Source organism: Nomascus leucogenys, chromosome 20 (assembly GCF_006542625.1).
Source record: "Nomascus leucogenys isolate Asia chromosome 20, Asia_NLE_v1, whole genome shotgun sequence".
Classification (NCBI taxonomy): domain Eukaryota; kingdom Metazoa; phylum Chordata; class Mammalia; order Primates; family Hylobatidae; genus Nomascus; species Nomascus leucogenys.
This window is the reverse complement of record NC_044400.1, coordinates 36,516,837-36,538,086: the sequence shown is the minus strand read 5'-3', so window position 1 is coordinate 36,538,086 and position 21,250 is coordinate 36,516,837. Positions and strand designations below refer to the sequence as shown.

The following is a 21,250-nucleotide window of genomic DNA, read 5'->3' as shown; positions in this document are numbered from 1 at the left end:
TGGCGTGAACCCGGGAGGCAGAGCTTGCAGTGAGCCGAGATCACACCACTACACTCCAGCCCGGGCAACAGAACAAGACTCCGTCTCAAAATAAATAAATAAATAAAAATAACAAAAAATACAGCCATGTATCCAAAGACACTGGAGAAGTTATTGGACACACACTGCCAGAGAGATCTGGTTGGGAAAAATAGTGTCCGTTTTCTCACAGCCATCCCAAGAGTGTGACTACACAGGCCACTGCTGTTTGTGGAAATCAAATTCTCATACGCACATGGCACAGGGAACAAGAAGGCGTTTTAACATCAGATGTGGAGACCTACTACCTGCATGCTCCTGAGTAAATTATTTAACTTCTGAGCCTCGGTCCCTCCAGTGGAACCTGGATAATGCCTCCCTTACAGAGTCACTAAGAATCCAGTGAGCTGTCTCTGATGTGACAATATACTAGCATTTGGTAGGTCCTCAATAAATGGCATTCTTATGATCCAGGACAGCAGAAAAAGCTGAGAGTATGTTACTACAAAGTAATTTTTTAAAGACAACAGAAGTCACAATGAAACATGCTTTAAGGTTAATGCTTTAATGTATTGACATTTTCACTTACAAATGTACAATTTGCGTATGTAGGAAAAAACCAGTTCTCTAGACACAACAGAATACTAGAGACGGGAAAGCAATCACAAAAAGATCAAGTCTGGGGAGAAAGTGGAACTGCATTCCATGCCTTGTATCTACATACACTAGGGAAGGAAAAAGAAATATTACAAAGGATCAAAACTCGTGGAAAAGACACTTGGGTCATCTTGTCTCAACTGCAGGACCTTCTTATGATCCAGATGGCTACCTTGAGTCCTGGAGAGCCTAAAATGGGCAGTCTGGCCTTGTTCACAAATGATGATCCAAAACATTAACCACAGTTCTCCTTCTTCTCTTTAATATCCAAGACCCTGAAGTTGACTCAAGGAATGAAAAGAACAATCAGATCAGCATGTATATAATATCATTGGCCAACTTCTTCAAGGTATGGATTACTTAAAAGTACACATGGAAGTAAAATGCTTACTCAAACCTGAATAAGAAGTTTCTTCTAACTCAAGCACTTCTTGACTTATACTAAGTGTAGCACTGTAAACAAAAGCCATCGTTGAGAAACTGAGGCTATCAAAACATTGGCATCTATGGGAGTTGTGGCCAAGGAAATAAAGTACCTGGGCAACCTTATCCCCAGTATGCATTGCATACCAGGACCAAGTCACTAAGGACAGTCCAGTTCCAGGCTCATCTAGGGCTGCCTAATGAGACTGGCCCCACTGGAATGGGGGACTGGGAAGGGGACACATGAGTGCCCAAGCTTCAGTCTACACCTCCCCCCTTCAGCCAGAAGCAGCCAGGGGAGCACAGGGACATCTGCCTCAAGAGCATTTCGGCAGCAAAAATCAATACTCTGTGGTTCCTAGACTTCCCACCCAGTAATTCCAAGTTCAAAATTACCACCAGTGCAACATGAAAAACTGTTAATAGTTTTTAAGTAAAGTGTACATACAGCTTTAATAACGATTATAATCTGAAGAAAGCCATTTTTCTTATACAGGATGGAAAATCCTCAAAGCAACATTTTAAACCATGGACACCAGAGTTGTCATACATCTATTCAGAGATGAGAGAGAGACCTCCTTCCATGTGGGAACAGACACTCCCATGTCAACAAGTACCCTAGGATCAGAGAGAAAAGCAGACCCGTGGCCACCACTCGGTTTCTCTGGTGTCTGGCTTCAGATGGAGTCCTATGTAGGTTGGCCTAAGTTGGCCTCAGAGGGAGGTGGCTGAGCAGCAAAGCAAGACAGCATGTAACCAGCCAGGCAAAATAACAAGTCTGTGCTACCTGGAGTGTATTTTCGGGAAAACAGGACCATATGGAGTGTGGGGCAGGGACATTCACTGTGCTAAACTGCCTCTTTAAAACCACACTGTTGAAAGCATGCAGGACAGAAAACTGCAATAATTCAGAGCTTGAAAACAAGAAATAAAAGAAATATGAATATTTCAAATACACACTTCATATATTGAAAATAAGCATTTGAAGAAAGGCTGGAATGGGTTTTCCAAAGACTCACACATTTTGAGGTTCCAAATGCAATGTTCTAAGCTTCTCTATCACAAAGAGATCAAGAACAAAAGCAAAGCTGGGGGTCCTGGCCAGGCTGAGTGGTACCTTGAGCCGGTCCCTGTGTCCTGAGGGTCCCTGGGCCCCATATCCCATCCATAACCCAAGTCTGTTCAGCTACGGTCTGCCCTGGTGCTCAGTGAACTGCCACAGAGCCCCACTTCTGCACAGGATGGGCCTTCAGAGTGATGAGAGAGCATCTCCCGCACAGTGCAACCCCCCGAAGGCCTGAAATGGGAACGCTTTAAGGCTGTCCTTCCACTCCCTCCCTGTTCCTTTAATATTACTCCCTCAGCAAGTAGAAAAATAGGCTATAAGGAGGCTTGGGCAGACACACAAACAGCCTCTTGGAATAAAGCAAATCTGCCTCCCCACACTTGTTTGTTATTGTTCTGGCTTCTCCAGGATTTATTTATTTATTTATTTATTTTTCTTTTGAGACGGAGTCTCACTCTGTCACCCAGGCTGGAGTGCAGTGGCGCTATCTTGGCTCACTGCAAGCTCCGCCTCCCAGGTTCACACCATTCTCCTGCCTCAGCCTCCTGAGTAGCTGGGACCACAGGCACCCGCCACCATGCTCAGCTAATTTTTTGTATTTTTAGTAGACACGGGGTTTCACCGTGTTAGCCAGGATGGTCTCGATCTCCTGACCTCGTGATCCGCCTGCCTTGGTCTCCCAAAGTGCTGGGATTACAGGCGTGAGCCACCGCGCCCAGCTGGCTTCTCCAAGTTTTAAAGGATAAAGCCCTCAAACTCTCAGGCTCAAATCAATTCCTAATGCGGGATATGTTCTCCAAGTATGGCTACCAAAGCCATACAAGAATAAGGTGAGAATAAGAAGCTAGGGTCAGGCAGATTTCTGAAGCATCATTTTTCAAAGGCAGGCTGTGCCCCATCATCCTGAGCCATCGGCCTTGCTGGGGGCCTGTGGAGCCCCAGAGGGCAGGACGGGGGCTCTCACACCATAGCCTCGGGAAGTACCTGGGAGCTTACCAACCCACAACTCCTAAAGTAACATGCAACCAGTTCTGGTCTGTAGTTTGAAAAAGTTAAACGGAAAGAAGCTGTAGCTTTTCTTGCCACAATCACTCATTAAGCATACAACACTATATTACTGGCATAACATGAAAATAAATTAACCCTTAAGCACTACACCTAACTCTAAAAAGAAAACGCCTTTCAAAACAGGTATGTTCAAATAAGGTATTCTGAGAGTTGCACAAGGACAGTCTTGGAATGAGCCAGTGCCCCCAGAGAGCCAACGTTTGAACAAAATAGCACAGTTCAAACCCTTCTCTGTGGTACTTACGTGGATTAGTACAATTATGGCATCACTACTTTCAAAGGAATGATTAAAACTATTATTAAAAACATGTCACAAACAGAAATGCCCTGCAAATCATATTATTGCACACAGGGTTATCAGAAGCTATGCACATCAAGACCTTGAGGCCCCTAGAAGACCCAAAATAGAGACCCTAAGGCCATGCCCGTAGCTGCTCCTGCCAGCATGCCCAGCGCCAGGTCACTGTCGTTGTCTCGATACCGCTCTCGAATAATGACTTGGTTAACAGGCTGCTGTCCATAAAGTCCTAAAAGAGAAGGAAAATAGCAGATCTCTGAGCAGCCGTTTGTGAAGTTTAACATCACGCAAAGTACCAGTTCTCCTTTCACAAAAGGGATCTGCTGTCTCCTGTCACACTGGCGCCCCAGCCCTCCTCCACAGCAGGTACATCATGTGGCCCACATCCCTGAAACCGCACACTGGGAGGAAACCAAGATCCTCAGCTCACTAAGGGCCGAAGTCCCTAATCTGCAAAAAGCAGAACGCTAATGAAGCTTTCAGATTCCAGCCTCTGATTTCTACTTCAGCCCTCGACACCATGCTTATTGGGTGGCAGACAAATGGGGAACACGGGAGACACACAGTGTCCAACAAAAGCCCAAAAAGGAAATGCTCACTTAAGGCAAATTAGCCTCTTAGTATGCACACAAACCGATTTTTAAATTAAACCTTAAATCTGCACTTTTTTTTTTTTTTTTAGAAGGAATCTTGCTCTGTCCCCAGGCTGGAGTACAGTGGCATGATCTCAGCTCACTGCAACCTCCCCCTCCCGGTTCAAGCTATTCTCCCACCTCAGCTTCCTGAGTAACTGGGACTACAGGCGCCCACCACCATGCCCGGCTAATTTTTTGTATTTTCATTAGAGACGGGGTTTCACCGTGTTAGCCAGGATGGTCTCGATCTCCTGACCTCGTGATCCGCCCGTCTCGGCCTCCCAAAGTGCTGAGATTACAGGCATGAGCCACCATGCCCGGCCCGGCCTACTCTTTTTTACTGCATGTCTTTATAGAGAAAAAATAAATATTTATGTTAGAGGTGAAAACTTCAAAAAAAACAAACCACAGACAAATTTAGTATTTAATTTGCAAGATTAAAATTTACAACTGGAAATATACTGTTTGCTCCCTTCCATGCTTCACAGCTATAATGCCTAGTAGCTAAGTAGCTTTCAAACTGCTCAGGTTATTAATAGGGTTAACTTTCCTCCTTGATCCTCTATTCCTTTAATGGTTCAAAGGCTGGCTGGCCAGGCTTGATGGCTCACACCTGTAATACCAGCACTTTGGGAGGCTGAGGCAGGTGGATCACTTGAGGCCAGAAGTTTTAGACCAGCTTGGCCAACACAGTGAAACCCTGTCTCTTAAAAAATTACCAAAAAAAAAAAAATTAGCCAGGGGTAGTGGCGCATGCCTGTAATCCCACGCTGAGGCATGAAAATTGCTTGAACCTGGGAGGCGAGGGCTGCAGTGAGTTGAGATCCTGTCACTGCAATCCAGTCTGGGCAACAGAGTGCGACTCTGTCTCAAAAAGAAAAGAAAAAAAACTAGTCACTAGTGATGTGCACATGTGGATGAAGAGCAGAAGTGAAACCCGCGGTGATAACAAAAGTGAACATTTCCAGCCACTTACAGCACTACATACATTGAAATGCTCTTACTCAACTGAGTGCACTTTTATCCCTATTTTGCAGATGGGCAAACTGAGGCACACAGCGGTTAAAGACAGTAAGGGCACACAAACCCAGGCACTCTGGCTACAATATGCATTTATACCCACTAATGCCTCAAATACAACAGAGGATGATGAATGACAAAACTCAAAAGGCACAGAGTAGTACAATGAAACCATCGTAAATCTAAGGGCTGATCTGGTACAGGTAACAGTACTGGAAGCAAGTGTTTATTTTTGCAATGTTTAAATTTCAAAACTAGGGAATTATGCCGGGCACAGTGGCTCACGCTTGTAATCCCAGCACTTTGGGAGGCCGAGGCGGGCGGATCACAAGGTCAGGAGATCGAGACCACGGTGAAACCCCGTCTCTACTAAAAATACAATAAAAAATTAGCTGGGCGTGGTGGCGGGCGCCTGTAGTCCCAGCTACTCAGAGAGGCTGAGGCAGGAGAATGGCGTGAACCCGAGAGGCGGAGCTTGCGGTGAGCCGAGATTGCGCCACTGCACTCCAGCCTGGGCGACAGAGCGAGACTCCGTCTCAAAAAAAAAAAGAAAAACTAGGGAATTATGGCATTTACTTTCACAGCCCTGACATTTTAAAATGCTCAGTAATGGTGACTCCAACTAGCTAAATGTAACACAATAGAACTTGTGAGCTGACCTAATGAAAAGGTTCCATGGAAAATCTACATTCTGATGCCCCTGCAAGTCATGCTGAGGTCCCCTGGCTGCAGGACCAGGCCACTCTCTTGTGGCTCCTGCTGAGCTCTGCTCCTGCACTGAGCTCAGTCCTTGCCAGAGTCAGCTGTGGATGCTTCCAGGTCACACTTATTATAATTGCCTAATTTAACTAATATTACATAAATGGTCAAAATGTGAATGAGAAAAAGGCAGACACAGTTTCTATGGCAACTAAGATACTACAGGAAAAACTAAATAAAGGAAGGTTACTTTTACAAATTACCATCAAATCAGGGAATTGAGAAAACTATAAAAGATGGGAGGATGGGAGGACTATAGTCCCCAAATCTAGAAGTCTGCTCTTGGACTTACCCCTGGAAATTGCAGTGCAATGACGTGTCATGAGGATGGTCTCTACAAGACACAAATAGAAGACTCCAACCAAAGGAGCCAACTCAAAGCAAACACCTCAACCCCACATCATGAGAGAGCCAAACGAACACCCACTAGTGGGTTAAATCACAGCACAATGTTTACAGTACATCTACAGTACTCTGTACTTTCTCAATTGGCTGACCAACCACTGGTCCCAATCATGCTCAACAGAAAGCCTTAACCAGCTCTGTGCATGACTAGAAGGGTTCTTGTGGACTAGCTCTAGGCAGTGAGACCCTGGCAGACAGGATGGTATGGAGGTGGCAAAGCACCCATCTGGTTGTCAACACAAGCTGCTATGTATCGACCACAAACCCACTTGACCCTTCCACAGCAAGCAGGTCTGGGGGCTGCCTGGTCACCATCCTGAGGCAGGCTGGCCATAATGCCCACTAACTCAGCCCCTTATGCGGCAAGCATTCCGAGTACTGCCTGTGAGAGTGCTAATTCTACTCTACTGATGAGAGCCAAGGGCAAGGATGGACTCATTTCCAGAAGTGCACTTCCAGAAGTGCCCTCAACAACCACGTCTGCAGTATCTGTGCTCTGTACACAGTAAGAAACAGTGGCAACTGCCCTATTCTGTGGGCTGGAAGCTGCGAAAGAGGCTCTCATGTGGCAAGGCTAGGGCTTAAAACTCACCATCCCATGGGATCCCAACAGAAAAATGTGCAAAGGAAAATGATTCATAAAAGGGGATATAAACTAAAGCAACTCGATGATTCCACTTGAGACCTACTGAAGCTATCAAAACTTTCAGAGCACAACAGGCCATCTTTATGGGATCACAGATAAACCACTGCATCAGTAACTGCTAGTGGCATTATAAGTTGGTAAACCATTCTGGGATCAACTTGGCAAAATGCTATCCAGATTTAATGTGATATTAACAGATGAAATGATTAAAAATCTGGGATGTCCCTTAAACTAATCCAGAGGTAGAGAAAGGAGGCTGAGGTAGAGATAAAAGATTAGATATGATATGGTAACTGCTGAAGCCCGTGATGGACACATTATAGTTCATTATACCATCATCCCTATATTTTATGTTTGAAAACATTTACATTTTTAAATCATATCCAAAAATCCCTCAAAAATGTCTATGCCTTCTGACATGTTAATAGAGATGCTCCTCAACTTACAATGGGGTTACCTCCCAATAAACCCATCATAAGTTGAAAACATCATAGTCAAAATGCATTTAATACGCCTAACCTACCGAACATCATAGCCTACCTTCAACTGCTCAGAGCACTAACATTAGTCTGCAGCTGGGAAAATCAACTAACACAAAGCCTACTATAATCAAGTGTTGAAGATCTCATGTAACTGAATGAGTACTATACTGAGAGTGAAAAACAGAATGGGGGCAGGAGTACCTGAAGTATGGTTTCTACTAAATGTACACTGTTTTCGCACCATCGTAAAGTCAAAAAATCATTAAGTCAGACCATCCTGAGTTGGCGTCTGTCTGCATACAGAGATTTAGTCTAGTTGGGAAAAAAAAAAAAAAGAACTAGATTCTAGGCCAGGCACGGTGGCTCACACCTGTAATCCCAGCACTTTGGAAGGTCAAGGCAGATGGATCACCTGAGGTCATGAGTTTGAGACCAGCCTGGCCAACATGGTGAAACCATCTCTACTAAAAATACAAAGTTAGGCCGGGCGCGGTGGCTCACGCTTGTAATCCCAGCACTTTGGGAGGCCGAGGCGGGCAGATCACGAGGTCAGGAGATCGAGACCACGGTGAAACCCCGTCTCTACTAAAAATACAAAAAATTAGCCGGGCGTGGTGGCGGGCGCCTGTAGTCCCAGCTACTCGGAGAGGCTGAGGCAGGAGAATGGCGTGAACCCGGGAGGCAGAGCTTGCAGTGAGCCGAGATTGCGCCACTGCACTCCAGCCTGGGCGATAGAGCGAGACTCCGTCTCAAAAAAAAAACAAAACAAAACAAAACAAAAAACAAAGTTAGCCAGGTATGGTGGCACATACTACTTGGGAGGCTGAGGCAGGAGAATCGTTTGAACACACGAGGTGGAGGTTGCAGTGAGCCGAGATCATGACATTGCACTCCAGCCTGGGCAACAAGAGTGAAACTCCATCTCAAAAAAAAAAAGAAAAAAAAGAAACACATTCTAATGCATATTCAATAAGAACAAAAAGGAAAATGATTAAAGATGTTCAAAGAAGTATCTACAATAGCAAAAAAAAAAAAAAAAAAAGAAAAAAAAGAGAGGAAAAAAACAGCCAATACTGGAAGGTTTAGTAATACATCACCCAATATGATAACAGGCAATTACTAAAAATACTTATGAGTATTACATAGCACTTGGGATTCAATACATATAAAAAGACTAGAAATACAATGCACGATTGTAAAGAGAAAATATTTCATATGGAGGAAGTACAGGAGGTCCTCAAATAACACTGTTTCATTTAATGTAGTTTCATTATAACATTGATAAGAAGAAAAGAATGGATTCCCCTCTGGGGCACCACCTGTGTGGAGTGTGAAGGTTTTTTCCACGTTTGCATGGTTTTCTTGGGATAGTTCAGTTCCTTCCCATCCCAGAGATGTACCCCTTAGGTGAATCGGCGTGTCTAAACTGTCCCAGTCGGAGTGACAGGGGGTGTGGGTGAGTGTGCCCTGCAATGAGATAGCATCCTATCCATGGTGGATTCCCACCTTAAGCCCTGAGCTGCTGGGAGAGGGTCCAGCCACCCATGGCCATCAACTGAAATAACTAGGTAATTATCTTACTTGTCTTTATTAATCTTACATGTATGTATAGCTCACATTAATTTCAATGGTTAATATTAGAAGTGGTGATGTTTTTGTGACCAGAAGTAAGCCACAGAAACTTAACTCTTGTTTATATCAATTAGTCTACCATAAAATTGGTTTCATTACATGTTGTTTCACTGAAAGTAACAGTTTCCAAGAATCTACTGTTGATGTTAAGTGTTTGTTACTGTAATTCAAACAAAAGTATTTGTGCTAGGCTCACAAGACAATGGACAAATATTTAATCTGTCATAATTACTTATTATTATTTTTTGAGACAGAGTCTCGTTCTGTCGCCCAAGCTGGAGTTCAGTGATGCGATGTCGGCTCACTGCAAGCTCCGCCTCCTGGGTTCATGCCATTCTCCTGCCTTGGCCTCCCAAGTAGCTGGGACTACAGGTGCCCGCCACCATGCCCAGCTAATTTTTTTGTATTTTTAGTAGAGATGGGATTTCACTGTGTTAGCCAGGATGGTCTCGATCTCCTGACCTCGTGATCCACCCGCCTCAGCCTCCCAAAGTGCTGGGATTACAGGCGTGAGCCACTATGCCCAGCCTACTTATTATCATTTTAATGGTTTTCAACTTGACATGAAATAAAGTCAAGCAAAGCAGGATCCTCCAAAGTCCGTGCTAGTTGAGTGAATGTGCCTCAGATTCCCAGAACAGAGGAGTATAAGATTTCTCTATTTCTACTCCAGAACCCATTTTAAGTGCTAAATGCATCAAAAGCCAAAGCAACCACCAACAACTACAAGGACACCATCTAAGATTGTAACCCGGAGGCCTCCTTGACTTCTCTGGGCACCACTATTAGTGTCCCACCTTTCTGGTACCAGCTCATCTCCCACTGCCTCTGCGCTGAGACACCATGCTAGTTTTGCTCACAGCCCGGGACTACTCCTCCTCCTGCAAACCCCCACATTCCTGTCTCTCCTGAGCTCAGCCTCTGGCTCCAGCCCACCCACCTGTGCATCCTGCACTATGGTGCTGTGCCCACTGCGCCTGCCCAGCCTCACTTCACAGGGGCCGTCGGCCACAGCTCTGCCCTCCCCACCCTCACTGCAGCCCCAGCAGTGGCCAGCATTGTCCCACACCTCCACCCTGCTGACCCCCTTGCCCAGGAGACCTGGACATGATACCCCTACACCAGTTACACATGCCTGCCAGGTGTTTCATGTGAGGTGAAGAATAGAAAGAACAGACTCCAAGCCCAGAATAAACACAAGCCCTTCCAGGCCTCTACTCCACTGTGAAATGGAACATCACCTCAGTAGTGACAACCTTCCAAGGACGTCACCAGAAGGAGAACAGCTGAAAGGTCACCTTTCATCCCTTAAAATAAGCCTCTTACTTTGGTTGCTTCTTAATGTAAGTGAATCCCAATAAGTACAAAATTCTGAGAACTAATCCGGACACAAAAGCCAAGTTCTAAAAATCAAGCCTACTCTAGCTTTGCAAAGCAGTATGAAACTACAAAAGGCTTTCTTAAAGCATAGTAACAGAGTGATTTGTAGTCTACAACCAGAAAATATAGCTCACTTAACCTTAAACTGAAAAATAAAAATGTTTACAGGTCTCTCTGGTCTACTCAGCAAATGGAGAGAAATGAGGAATGAAAGGCCGGCGTGAGTTACCTGCATATGGGTACTGGTAGGGCACGGCATATGCCTGCCCATTCGCAGCATAGACAACTTGAGTTCCTGGTGGGTACGCACCACCGTATGGCCCATAGCTGTAAGCCTGCTGAAAAGAAACAGGCCCATTAGAAATACAATTGTGAAACCTTTGGTAATGTATTAAAATTGTGGTCTCCAGGTTGCAATCAATAAAATACAAGTCAATTAAAAAAACAAAACAAAACATGAAACAGTGTGGTTAGGCCTGCCGTTTTAAAATTACTAAAAAACAAACAAAAGCTACAATTGGAGCCCACTTTCAGGCTACAGAATGAAGAAGGCAGAAAAAAACAACAAAAGAAGAGAACTGGACTTGCACGAGATTTGGATTTCAATTCAGCTGTGCTGTTAACCTGACCTTCAGTAAGTCACCTGGGCCTTCCTTTGCCCATCTGTAAAATGATAAGGTTGGACCAGGTGATAATGAGATTCACCAAAACCACTATTCTGCAGGCAAAGCCAGCCTAGAAGCAGAACCCTCTCTGACCCAAGTTCAGCAATTCCAGGCACAATATGGAAGATGACGGTGCCCTGAGGTGTGGTACCTGGGCAGCTGACTGATGGTTTTCTGGCTGCACACACCTATGAAAAGACATAGCGAGAAACATGCAGCAGACCCACCTCCACTGGCAGTGAATAACCACTATGCACTGAGAAATACTGAAATCAAAGACTGGCCTTCCTTGCATACTCACAGGTGAGAGATCAGACACACTTGCACAATTAATGTCGTTCCGTGACAAATGCTCTGATAAGGGAGAACAGAGGTGTAGCCAGGCAAATGTGTGTGTAGATCTAAGAAGAGGAAAGGCTCTTTCTTATTGCTTCCCCCATAGCCTCCACTGATACCACCATACAGGGTGGGTTCAGTGGAGATCTAGTGAGAACCTAAATTCACAACCCCCTCTGCAGTGACAAGAAACCTGGCCCATGGGTGTCAACTGAGGCTCAAGGCGAGCCCGGACTTCCACCTCTACCTGGCAGCAATAAAGCAGCTCCCCAGAAGGAGGTCTGCTAAAACATGAGATTTAAATAAGATTCAGAGTCTTACAGTACTTAAAATGTCCAGCTTTTGATCAAAAGCCATTCATCATACCAAGAACCAGGAAGACCTCAACTAAATGAGAAAAGACAACAACAAAACACACTAACACAAAGATGACAAAGATTTTTAAAGCAGCTATCATAAAAACCTTTCAACAAGTAATTATGAACACACTTGAAATAAATAAAAAATATAAAATATCTACCATAAAACAGAAAAATCTCAGTAAAAAGTATATAAAGACATACATTCAATTTTTTATATATCAAGATATAAAGAATAACCAAATAAAAATTTCAGAACTAATAAATACAATAACCAATTTAAATAGTTCAATGAATGGGCCCAACAACATAATGGAGATGACAAAGGAAAGAATCCATAGACATGAATATAAAGGGTAGAAATTACCCAATCAGAATACAACAGAGGAACAATAGATTGAAGTAAAACAAACAAAAAAAAATGAGCATTTCTGGGACACATGAGACTAACAGGGATGTTATCAGAGTGCCAGAAGGAGAGTAGAAGGAGGCTGAGGTTGGAAAAGCACTCAAGAATAATGATTTAAAAGTTCCCAATTTTAGCAAAAGCCCAAGCCTATATATTCAAGAAGCTGAATGAATACCAAACAGGATAATCCCAAAGAAATCCACACAAATACACACTATAGTCAAACTTTTGAAAACCAAAGTCCACAGAGCAAGCAGAAGGAAGGAAACAAAAGAGTAGAATCAATGAAATTGAGAGACAGAAAAAGTGAATAAAACGAAAAGCTATTTATTTGAAACTATTCATAAAATTAATAAAACCTTTAGTAAACTGTCAAAAAGAGCAAAGACAAATTACCAGTATCAGGAATGAATGAACTGGAGGATTTTTACTATAGACTCTGCAGACATCACAAGGATAATAAGAAAACACTATAAAGAACTCAACACACGTAAGTCAGACAACTTATAAAAGGAACAATTCCACAAAAACTACAAACTGTCAAAACCTACTCCATACAAACTAGAGAATTTGAGTAGACCAGTCACTAATAAGAAAGCTGTATCTGCGGTGGACCCGGAAGAAAGGTCATGTGAGGATACAGGGAGGAGGAGGCCATGTGCAAGCGCAGGAGGGCCTCAGGAGAACCAATGCTGCCCAGCACCTTGATCTTGGGCTTTCAGGCTCCAGAACTGTGACAAATAGATGTGTGTTGGTTAAGCCAAAAAAAGGAAAAAGAGGCCAGGCGCAGTGGCTCACACCTGTAATCCCAGCAGTCTGGGAGGCTGAGGCGGGCGGATCATGAGGTCAGGAGATCGAGACCATCCTGGCTAACATGGTGAAACCCTGTCTCTACTAAAAATACAAAAAAATTAGCTGGGCGTGGTGGCGGGCACCTGTAGTCCCAGCTACTCGGGAGGCTGAGGCAGGAGAATGGCATGAACACGGAAGGCGGAGCTTGCAGTGAGCCGAGATCGCGCCACTGCACTCCAGCCTGGGTGACAGAGCAAGACTCCGTCTCAAAAAAAAAGAAAAAAAAAAAAAAGAAAAAAGAAAAAAGAAGGCCGGGCGCGGTGCCTCACGCTTGTAATCCCAGCACTTTGGAAGGCCGAGGCGGGCGGATCACGAGGTCAGGAGATCGAGACCACGGTGAAACCCTGTCTCTATTAAAAATACAAAAAAATTAGCCGGGCGTGGTGGCGGGCGCCTGTAGTCCCAGCTACTCAGAGAGGCTGAGGCAGGAGAATGGCATGAACCCGGGAGGTGGAGCTTGCAGTGAGCCGAGATTGCACCACTGCACTCCAGCCTGGGCGACAGAGCGAGACTCCGTCTCAAAAAAAAAAAAAAAACACTGAATACATCCCCCCTAAAATCAGGAACAAGGCAAGGATGTCTTCTCTCACTACTGCTATTCAACATAATATTTGAAGGTCTAACCAAGGCAACAAAGCAAGGTAAGGAAACAGAAGGCATAAAGGTTATAAAGAAAACAGATTCCTATTTGTAGATGACATGATTGCCTATGTAGTATATCCCAAAGAATCTACAGAAAACGGAACTAGAGCTTAGAAAGTTTACAGGCGCCGACCAGGCACCATGGTTCATGTCTGTAATCCCAGCACTTTGGAAGGCCGAGGCAGGTGGATCACCTGCGGTCAGGAGTTCGAGACTAGCCTGGCCATCATGGTGAAACCCCATCTCTACTAAAAATACAAAAAATTAGTGTGGTGGCACGTGCCTGTAATCCCGGCTACTCGGGAGGCTGAGGCAGGAGAATCGCTTGAACCTAGGAGGCGGAGGGTGCAGTCAGCCAAGATCACGCCACTGCACTCCAGCCTGGGCAATAAGAGAGAAACTCTGTCTCAAAAAAAAAGAAAGTTTACAGACTGCAAGATCAACCTACAAAAATCAATTCTATTTCTCTATACTGGCAATAAACAAAGGAAACTAAAACTAAAAATGTAATACCATAAGCAATCACTAAAAAAATGAAACACTTGTAAATCTAACAAAACATGTATGGGATTTTTATACTGAAAACCTCAAAATGCTGATGAAAAAAATCAAAGAGGATCTAAATACACATGCAGTCCAGGTTTATAACTGGAGATTCAACATTCAATACAGATGTCATTACTCTCCAAATAAATATGACACAGGTTTAAGGCAATTCCTGCAAAAGCCTTGCAAGATTTCATTGTAGATATAAACAAACTTATTCTAATGTATATGGAAAGCTAATGGAACCAGAATAGCTAAAACATTTCCAAAAAGGAACAAAGAGGGTGTTGATCAGTCTACCCAGTTCCAAGACTTTTTATATAGCTACAATAATTAAGACTGTGTGGGATCAAAGGAAGGTAACAACACAGAACAATGGAGCAGACCACAGACCTCAGAAAGAGATACACTCAACAGAGCCCTGAAAGAGACATCTACCTTATAAAAAATTAATTCAAAATTAATACGGACTAATTATAAAACCTAACACTATAAAACTTTCAGAAAATAATGTAGGAGAAAATCTTAGGAAACTTGGGCTAGGTTTGTCACGTTAAGTTTTAACCTGACAGCAAAAGCACAACCTAGAAAAGGAAAAGCCAATAAATCAGCTCACACCTGTAATCCTAGCTCTTTGGGAGGCTGAGGCAGGCGAATCATCTGAGGTCGGGAGTTCAAGACAAGCCTGATCAAGATGGAGAAACCCCATCTCTACTAAAAATACAAAATTAGCCAGGCATGGTGGCGCGTGCCTGTAATCCCAGCTACTCGGGAGGCTGAAGTAGGAGAACGGCTTGAACCCAGGAGGTGGAGGTTGCGGTGAGCCAAGATCGTGCCACTGCACTCCAGTATAGGCAACAAAAGCGAAACTCCATCTCAAAAGGGCCGGGCGCAGTGGCTGACACCTGTAATCCCAGCACTTTGGGAGGCCAAGGTGGGCATATCATGAGGTTGGGAGATCGAGACCATCCTGGCTAACACGGTGAAACCCCGTCTCTACTAAAAATACAAAAAATTAGCTGGGTGTGGTGGCGGGTGCCTGTAGTCCCAGCTACTCGGGAGGCTGAGGCAGGAGAATGGCGTGAACCCGGGAGGCGGGGTTTGTAGTGAGCCGAGATCACGCCACTGCACTCCAGCCTGGGCGATAGAGCGAGACTCCGTCTCGAAAAAAAAGAAAAGAAAACCGGGAAAAGACATGAAGAGACATTTCACTGAAGAAAATATAAAGATGGCAAATAAACACATGAACAGATGGTCAGTATCACTAGCTATTAGGGAAATGCAAAAATCACACCACAATGAGATATCACTACAGACATCAGAAGAGCTAAAATAAAAAAGTGACAACAGCAACTGCTGGTAAGGATGCAGAGAAACTGAATTATTCACATATTGCTGATGGGAAAGTAAAAAGTCACTGGAAAGTAGTTTTTCAGTTCTGTTAAGAACTAAACATAGATTTACCATACATATGACCCAGCAATTGCACATTTGGGCACATATCTCAGAGAAAGGTAACTTCATGCCCTGCACCACAACCTGCACACAAGTGTTCACATTAGGTTTGCTGCTAACAGCCAAAAGCTGGAAGCAACCAAAATGTCCCTCAATACAAAATGTGGTACATCCATCCCGTGGAATAACACTCAGCAATAAGGCCAGTCACAGTGGCTCACGCCTGTAATCTCAGCACTTTGGGAGGCCGAGGCGGGCGGATCACGAGGTCAGGAGATCGAGACCACAGTGAAACCCCATCTCTACTAAAAATACAAAAAACCTGGCTAGGTGTGGTGGCGGGCACCTGTAGTCCCAGCTACTCGGGAGGCTGAGGCAGGAGAATGGCGTGAACCCAGGAGGCGAAGCTTGCAGTGAGCCAAGATTGCGCCACTGCACTCCAGCCCGGGCAACAGAGCAAGACTCCTTCTCAAAAAAACAAAAAAAAAACCACTCAGCAATAAAAAGGATTATTGACAAAGCAACTTGGACAGATCTTAACGGCAAATGCTGAGTGAAAAACGTTAAACTCACAAGACCACGTGCTATATGATTTCATTTATACGACATTGTTGAAATGATAAAACTATAGAGCTGGAGAACAGTTCAGTGATTGACAGGGTTTAGGGAAGCAGAGGGATGGCGTGACTATAAAAGGGTGTCACAGAAGGAAGATTTTGTGAAGAATTCTTTATCTTGATTGAGGTGGCAGCTAACACAATCAACATGTATGAGAAAATCACACAGGATTAGTCTTAAATACCATACCAATTCCAAATTCCTGGGTTTAATTTGATCTAATATTAACAACTGGGGAAAACACATAAAAAGCACATAAGACTCTCAATGCTATCTTTGCAACTTCTTGTGAATCTATAATTATTTCAAAATTCAATTTTTTTAAAAGCCGTGTGTTCCACACAACAGACTTACATACGTACCACTAGCTCAGTCAGCACCCCAACGAGAGGACATCCCAAGGTATTTGACATGATTTTTTTAAGGGTTATTTTCCCTAAAATATAGCATTTTTTTCTGACTATAAGGAGAATTCAAGTAATTCATTCCATATAAACTACAGATCATCAAAATCTCATTACCCAAAGCAACTATCATTAACATGATGCATTTTTACATCTATCTTAAAAACGTGTTACACATTAATACAGCACATTACAGTGTGCTGAACTACATAAAATAGTTGCTTTATTTCATGAAAACCAAAGTTGATAAGAAATCATCTGTTTTAAGAAGAAAAGGTTTACAGTACATTTCTAATTTCATTTAAAAAACAAAACAAAGCAGGACAGCAGCAGAGACCCCAAGCTTCCCTCACCTGGAGGCTCAGGGTTCTCCCTACCTCAGGGGCCGGTGCAGCATAGGCCGTGTATGGTGGAGGTGAGGAAACCACGGATGTCTCATCAGTCATGACTGCAGAGCCCACATACGCCTGCGGGAGACAGGAGAGGGTGAGGGCAGGACAGCTTCCCAGCAGCTGTGTGCTCGATGCTGTGCATTTGTCCCTTTTATTTAGCAAATTAAAAATTTTTTAAAACAAAAAGATACATAGCTCTCTGCAAAATAGGAAAAATATCCCTGGTCCAGTGGGGGCCCCCAGCCCTATTCTGGTGTCCTCTAAATGCAGGAGCAAAGTGGTCCTCACTCAGCCCCTAACAGGATTACAGCTCTCACAGCCAGGAAGGCACTCAGAGGCCCCACTGTTACCCAATGCCTTTTAAAAGATGTTACATCAGGCCAGGCACAATGGCCACACCTGTAATCCCAACACTTTGGGGAGGCTGGGTGAGAGGATCCCTAGAGCCCAAGAGTTCCAAGGCCAGCCTAGGCAACAGAGGGAGAGCCCATCTCTACAAAAAACAAGAAATTAACTGGGCATGGTGCTTATGGCCCCAGCTACTCAGAAGGCTAAGTCTCAAGGATCGCTCGAGCCCAGGAGCTCGAGATTGCAGTGAGCCAAGATCAAGTCACTGCACTCCAGCCCAGGCAACAAGGCGAGACTCTAAAATAAAGATGTTACAACACTCTCAACAGTCCTTTATTCACAAATAAAAACCCTACAATCCAAAATGTATCAAGAGATATGTCCTATACATAGTCTGTTTTTTACCTTAAAAAACAAAATTTTTCATTAAATTACTCCTCAGTATAATTTAAAGAAAAACATGTTAGCTCTTTAAAAAAAAAAAAAGTGGCCAGGTGCAATGGCTCATGTCTGTAATCACAGCATTTTGGGAGGCCAAGGCGGGCAGATCACTAGGTCAGGAGTTGAGACCAGCCTGACCAACATGGTGAAACCCCATCTCTACTAAAAATACAAAAATTAGCTGGGCGTGGTGGCACGTGCCTGTAATCCCAGCTATTCAGGAGACTGAGGCAGAAGAACTGCTTGAACCCAGGAGGCAGAGGTTGCAGTGAGCCGAGATCGCTCCACTGCACTCCGGCCTGGGCGACAGAGCAAGACTGTCTCAAAAAAAAAAAAAAAAAAAAAACCCACACAAAGAATCATTTGGGGAGCTTGCCCTTAACCGTATGGATTGTTAATACTAATTTTACCCCCAAAAAAAAGGATTTTCATGAAGAAAAGGTAACTGCAGCTGTAGAGTAAGCTTAGAATGAAGTTGTTATGTGCTAACAAAAGAAGAGAACACTGACGCTATTAAGATATTAAGCCTTTTACTTTCTCCCACATGCACACATTCTTCTGTAAGCTTGATCCACCTTCTTTTCTTACAGAAATAAAGGAGGGAAAAATCCCATCTAAAGAATGAAAACTCTGACCAGAGTAACACTCCCTTGATCACTGACAGATAAAGACGGCATTACGAGGCTCTGCAAATGAGGTTCACTGTCTCAGTGACCTCCTAAGGCCAGAAACAGGACGAGAGACAAGTACAAGTCACAAAAATGTTTGTTTCACAAGGCTGAGCTCCCATGCGTGAAAAGGATCCTGCAGTTCTTTCTAAGCCTTTACCGCAAACCACAGCGGAATTCAAAGTGTTGCAGAACTTTGAGAAATACAAGCATTTCTAGAAAGCAACACTGGAACAAGCATGCCTATGTGAGCAGGGTGCCTCCTGCCAAAACGTTTGGCAAACCCAGCTTGCTCACTGTTGGCAAAGGGCGCCCTGCCCAGCACTACCTGCCCATTCGTGGCCAGATGGCCAAGAAACCCATTTTCCCCATTCTCCAATTGTTACATAAGACCATGTGAAAACATTACTGGTGGCCAGGTGTGGTGGCTCATGCCTGTAATCCCAGCACTTTGGGAGGCGAAAGTGGGAGGATCCCTTGAGCCCAGAAGTTCAATACCAGCATGGGTAATATAGTGAGACTTTGTCTCTACGAAAAAATTTTCTTAAATAAGCTGTGCATGGTAGCATGGGCCTATAGTCCCAGCTCCTGGGAAGGGGAGGCTGAGGTGGGAGGACCACTTGAGCCCGGGAGGTAGAGGCCGCAGTGAGCTGAGACAGTGCCACTGCGCTCAAGCCTGAGTGAAAGAGTGACACCTTGTCAAAAAAAAAAAAAAAAAAATTATTGGTGATTGCCATTAGCAACTTACCGTGTTTGTCCTAGAATCTTGGAGTGTAAATTTCCAGGCCCTGGAGAAAAAAAAAAGGGTGCTTTATTTAAGGCAATCCAACATTGCAATGATTCTGAAACCTGGGTTGGCATCAGAATTCCTGAAAAGATCTGTTTAAGAAACAGGTCTTCAGGCTTTGCCCCAAACCACTTGAGACATGCACTAGGAATATATATTTTTAAAAATTACATCGATAATAGATATATAATATTTAAAACATAATCTATACTGTACTTTTTACTTTACTTTTTAATAAATGTGAAATGTACTGCCACTTGCTTTGTCAGTTCATGGCACACACACAGATCTACTTCCTTTTTACCAGCTATATAATATTCCACAATGAGGAAAAAATTTAGATTAGCAATTTTTCAACATTAAAAAGAATGCTGGGGACCGGATGTAGTGCCTCATGCCTGTAATCCCAGCACTATGGGAAGCCAAGGCAGGGGGATCACTTGAGCCCAGGAGTTCAAGACCAGACTGGGCAACATAGTGAAATCCTAGCTCTACAAAAAATACAAACATTAGCTGGGCATGGTGGCGCATGCCTGTAGTCCCAGCTACTTGGGAGGCTGAGGTGGGAGAATAGCTTGCGCCTGGGAGGTCGAGGCTGTGGTAAGCCAAGATCACACCACTGCACTCTAGCCTGGATGATAGAGAGGGGCTCTATCTCAAGAAAAAAAAAAAAAGAAGAAAAGAATGCTATTAACATCCCTAATACCCTTGCACTCTTATGTAAACATCTCCATAGGGCAAATTCCAAAGACTGAAAATGCCACATCAAAGGGATAAAAACATAATTTATTTCAGCAGGTATTGCCAAAATGCCCTGCAAAACGATTCTAATGATCTCTATACCTACCAACTTTCCACTATATTGTCAAAAAAACTAGATATCTGAATCTTAAGTATCACAAGAGCTTTCTTAATTCATAGGCAAACAGCAGTCTCTCACACCTGTAATCTCAGCACTTTGGGAGGTCGAGGTAGGTGACCACTTGAGGTCAGGAGGTCAAGACCAGCCTGGCCAACATGGTAAAACCAAGCTTCTACTAAAAACACAAAATTAGCTGGGCGTGGTGGCACATGCCTGTAATTCCAGCTACTCCAGAGGCTGAGGCAGGAGAAGTGCTTGAACCCGGGAGGCAGAGGTTGCAATGAGCGGAGTTATTATACCATTGCACTCTAGCCTGGGCAACAAGAGCAAAACTCCATCTCAAAAAACAAAAAAGTGTTCTCTTGTGCACTCCCTCACTCCTTTACCCCTTACTTTTCTTACTGACCCTATCCCTCTTATCTTCATCAATTCCTTTTATGTTTTATTCTCATTTTACTATCTCCCTGAGTTGAAAGATTCATCCATTTATTTTCAAGTGTTCTGGCTTTTTTTTTTTTTTTTTTTTGAGATGGAGTCTCACTCTGTCGTCCAGGCTGGAGTACAGTGGCGTGATCTTGGCTCACCGCAACCTCCACCTCCCGGGTTCACGCCATTCTCCTGCCTCAGCCTCCCAAGTAGCTGGGATTACAGGTGCCTGCCACCACGCCCGGCTAATTTTTGTATTTTTAGTAGAGACAAGGTTTCACCATGTTAGCCAGGTTGGTCTCGAACTCCTGACCTCAGGTGATCCATCCGCCTTGACCTCCCAAAGTGCTAGGATTACAAGCTTGAGCCATCACACCCAGCCCAAGTGTTCTAGCTTTCTAAGGAATGCGGTTAAGCTGCAAAATTCCCCAACTGATTTTGTATGCGGCATACCATTGTCATTCACTTTGCTAAAGGGTATCATACTGGATTATTCATATATCTTACATAGATTTTGTTGTCATGTCAGGTGGAAGAGTCTAGTATGGACT

The 21,250-nt window shown here is 43.9% G+C and overlaps 1 protein-coding gene across 2 annotated transcripts in view; it reads right to left on the bottom strand.

Annotated features, from left to right (window-relative positions):
- Positions 1-562: 562 nt before the first annotated feature.
- The window catches only part of PLEKHB2 (pleckstrin homology domain containing B2), a 45,173-nt gene continuing 24,485 nt past the window's right edge, over positions 563-21,250 (bottom strand). The window contains exons 5-8 of one of the 2 annotated variants that reach the window (XM_003281749.4): positions 19,373-19,412; positions 17,153-17,242; positions 10,719-10,827; positions 563-3,759 (exon numbers count right to left, since the gene is read on the bottom strand). In XM_003281749.4, coding sequence (XP_003281797.1) covers positions 3,623-3,759; positions 10,719-10,827; positions 17,153-17,242; positions 19,373-19,412 — 376 coding nt within the window. In that variant the 3' untranslated portion in view covers positions 563-3,622. The remainder of the gene's footprint in view (positions 3,760-10,718; positions 10,828-17,152; positions 17,243-19,372; positions 19,413-21,250) is intronic. The other variant, XM_012497816.2, reaches the window with a different exon arrangement.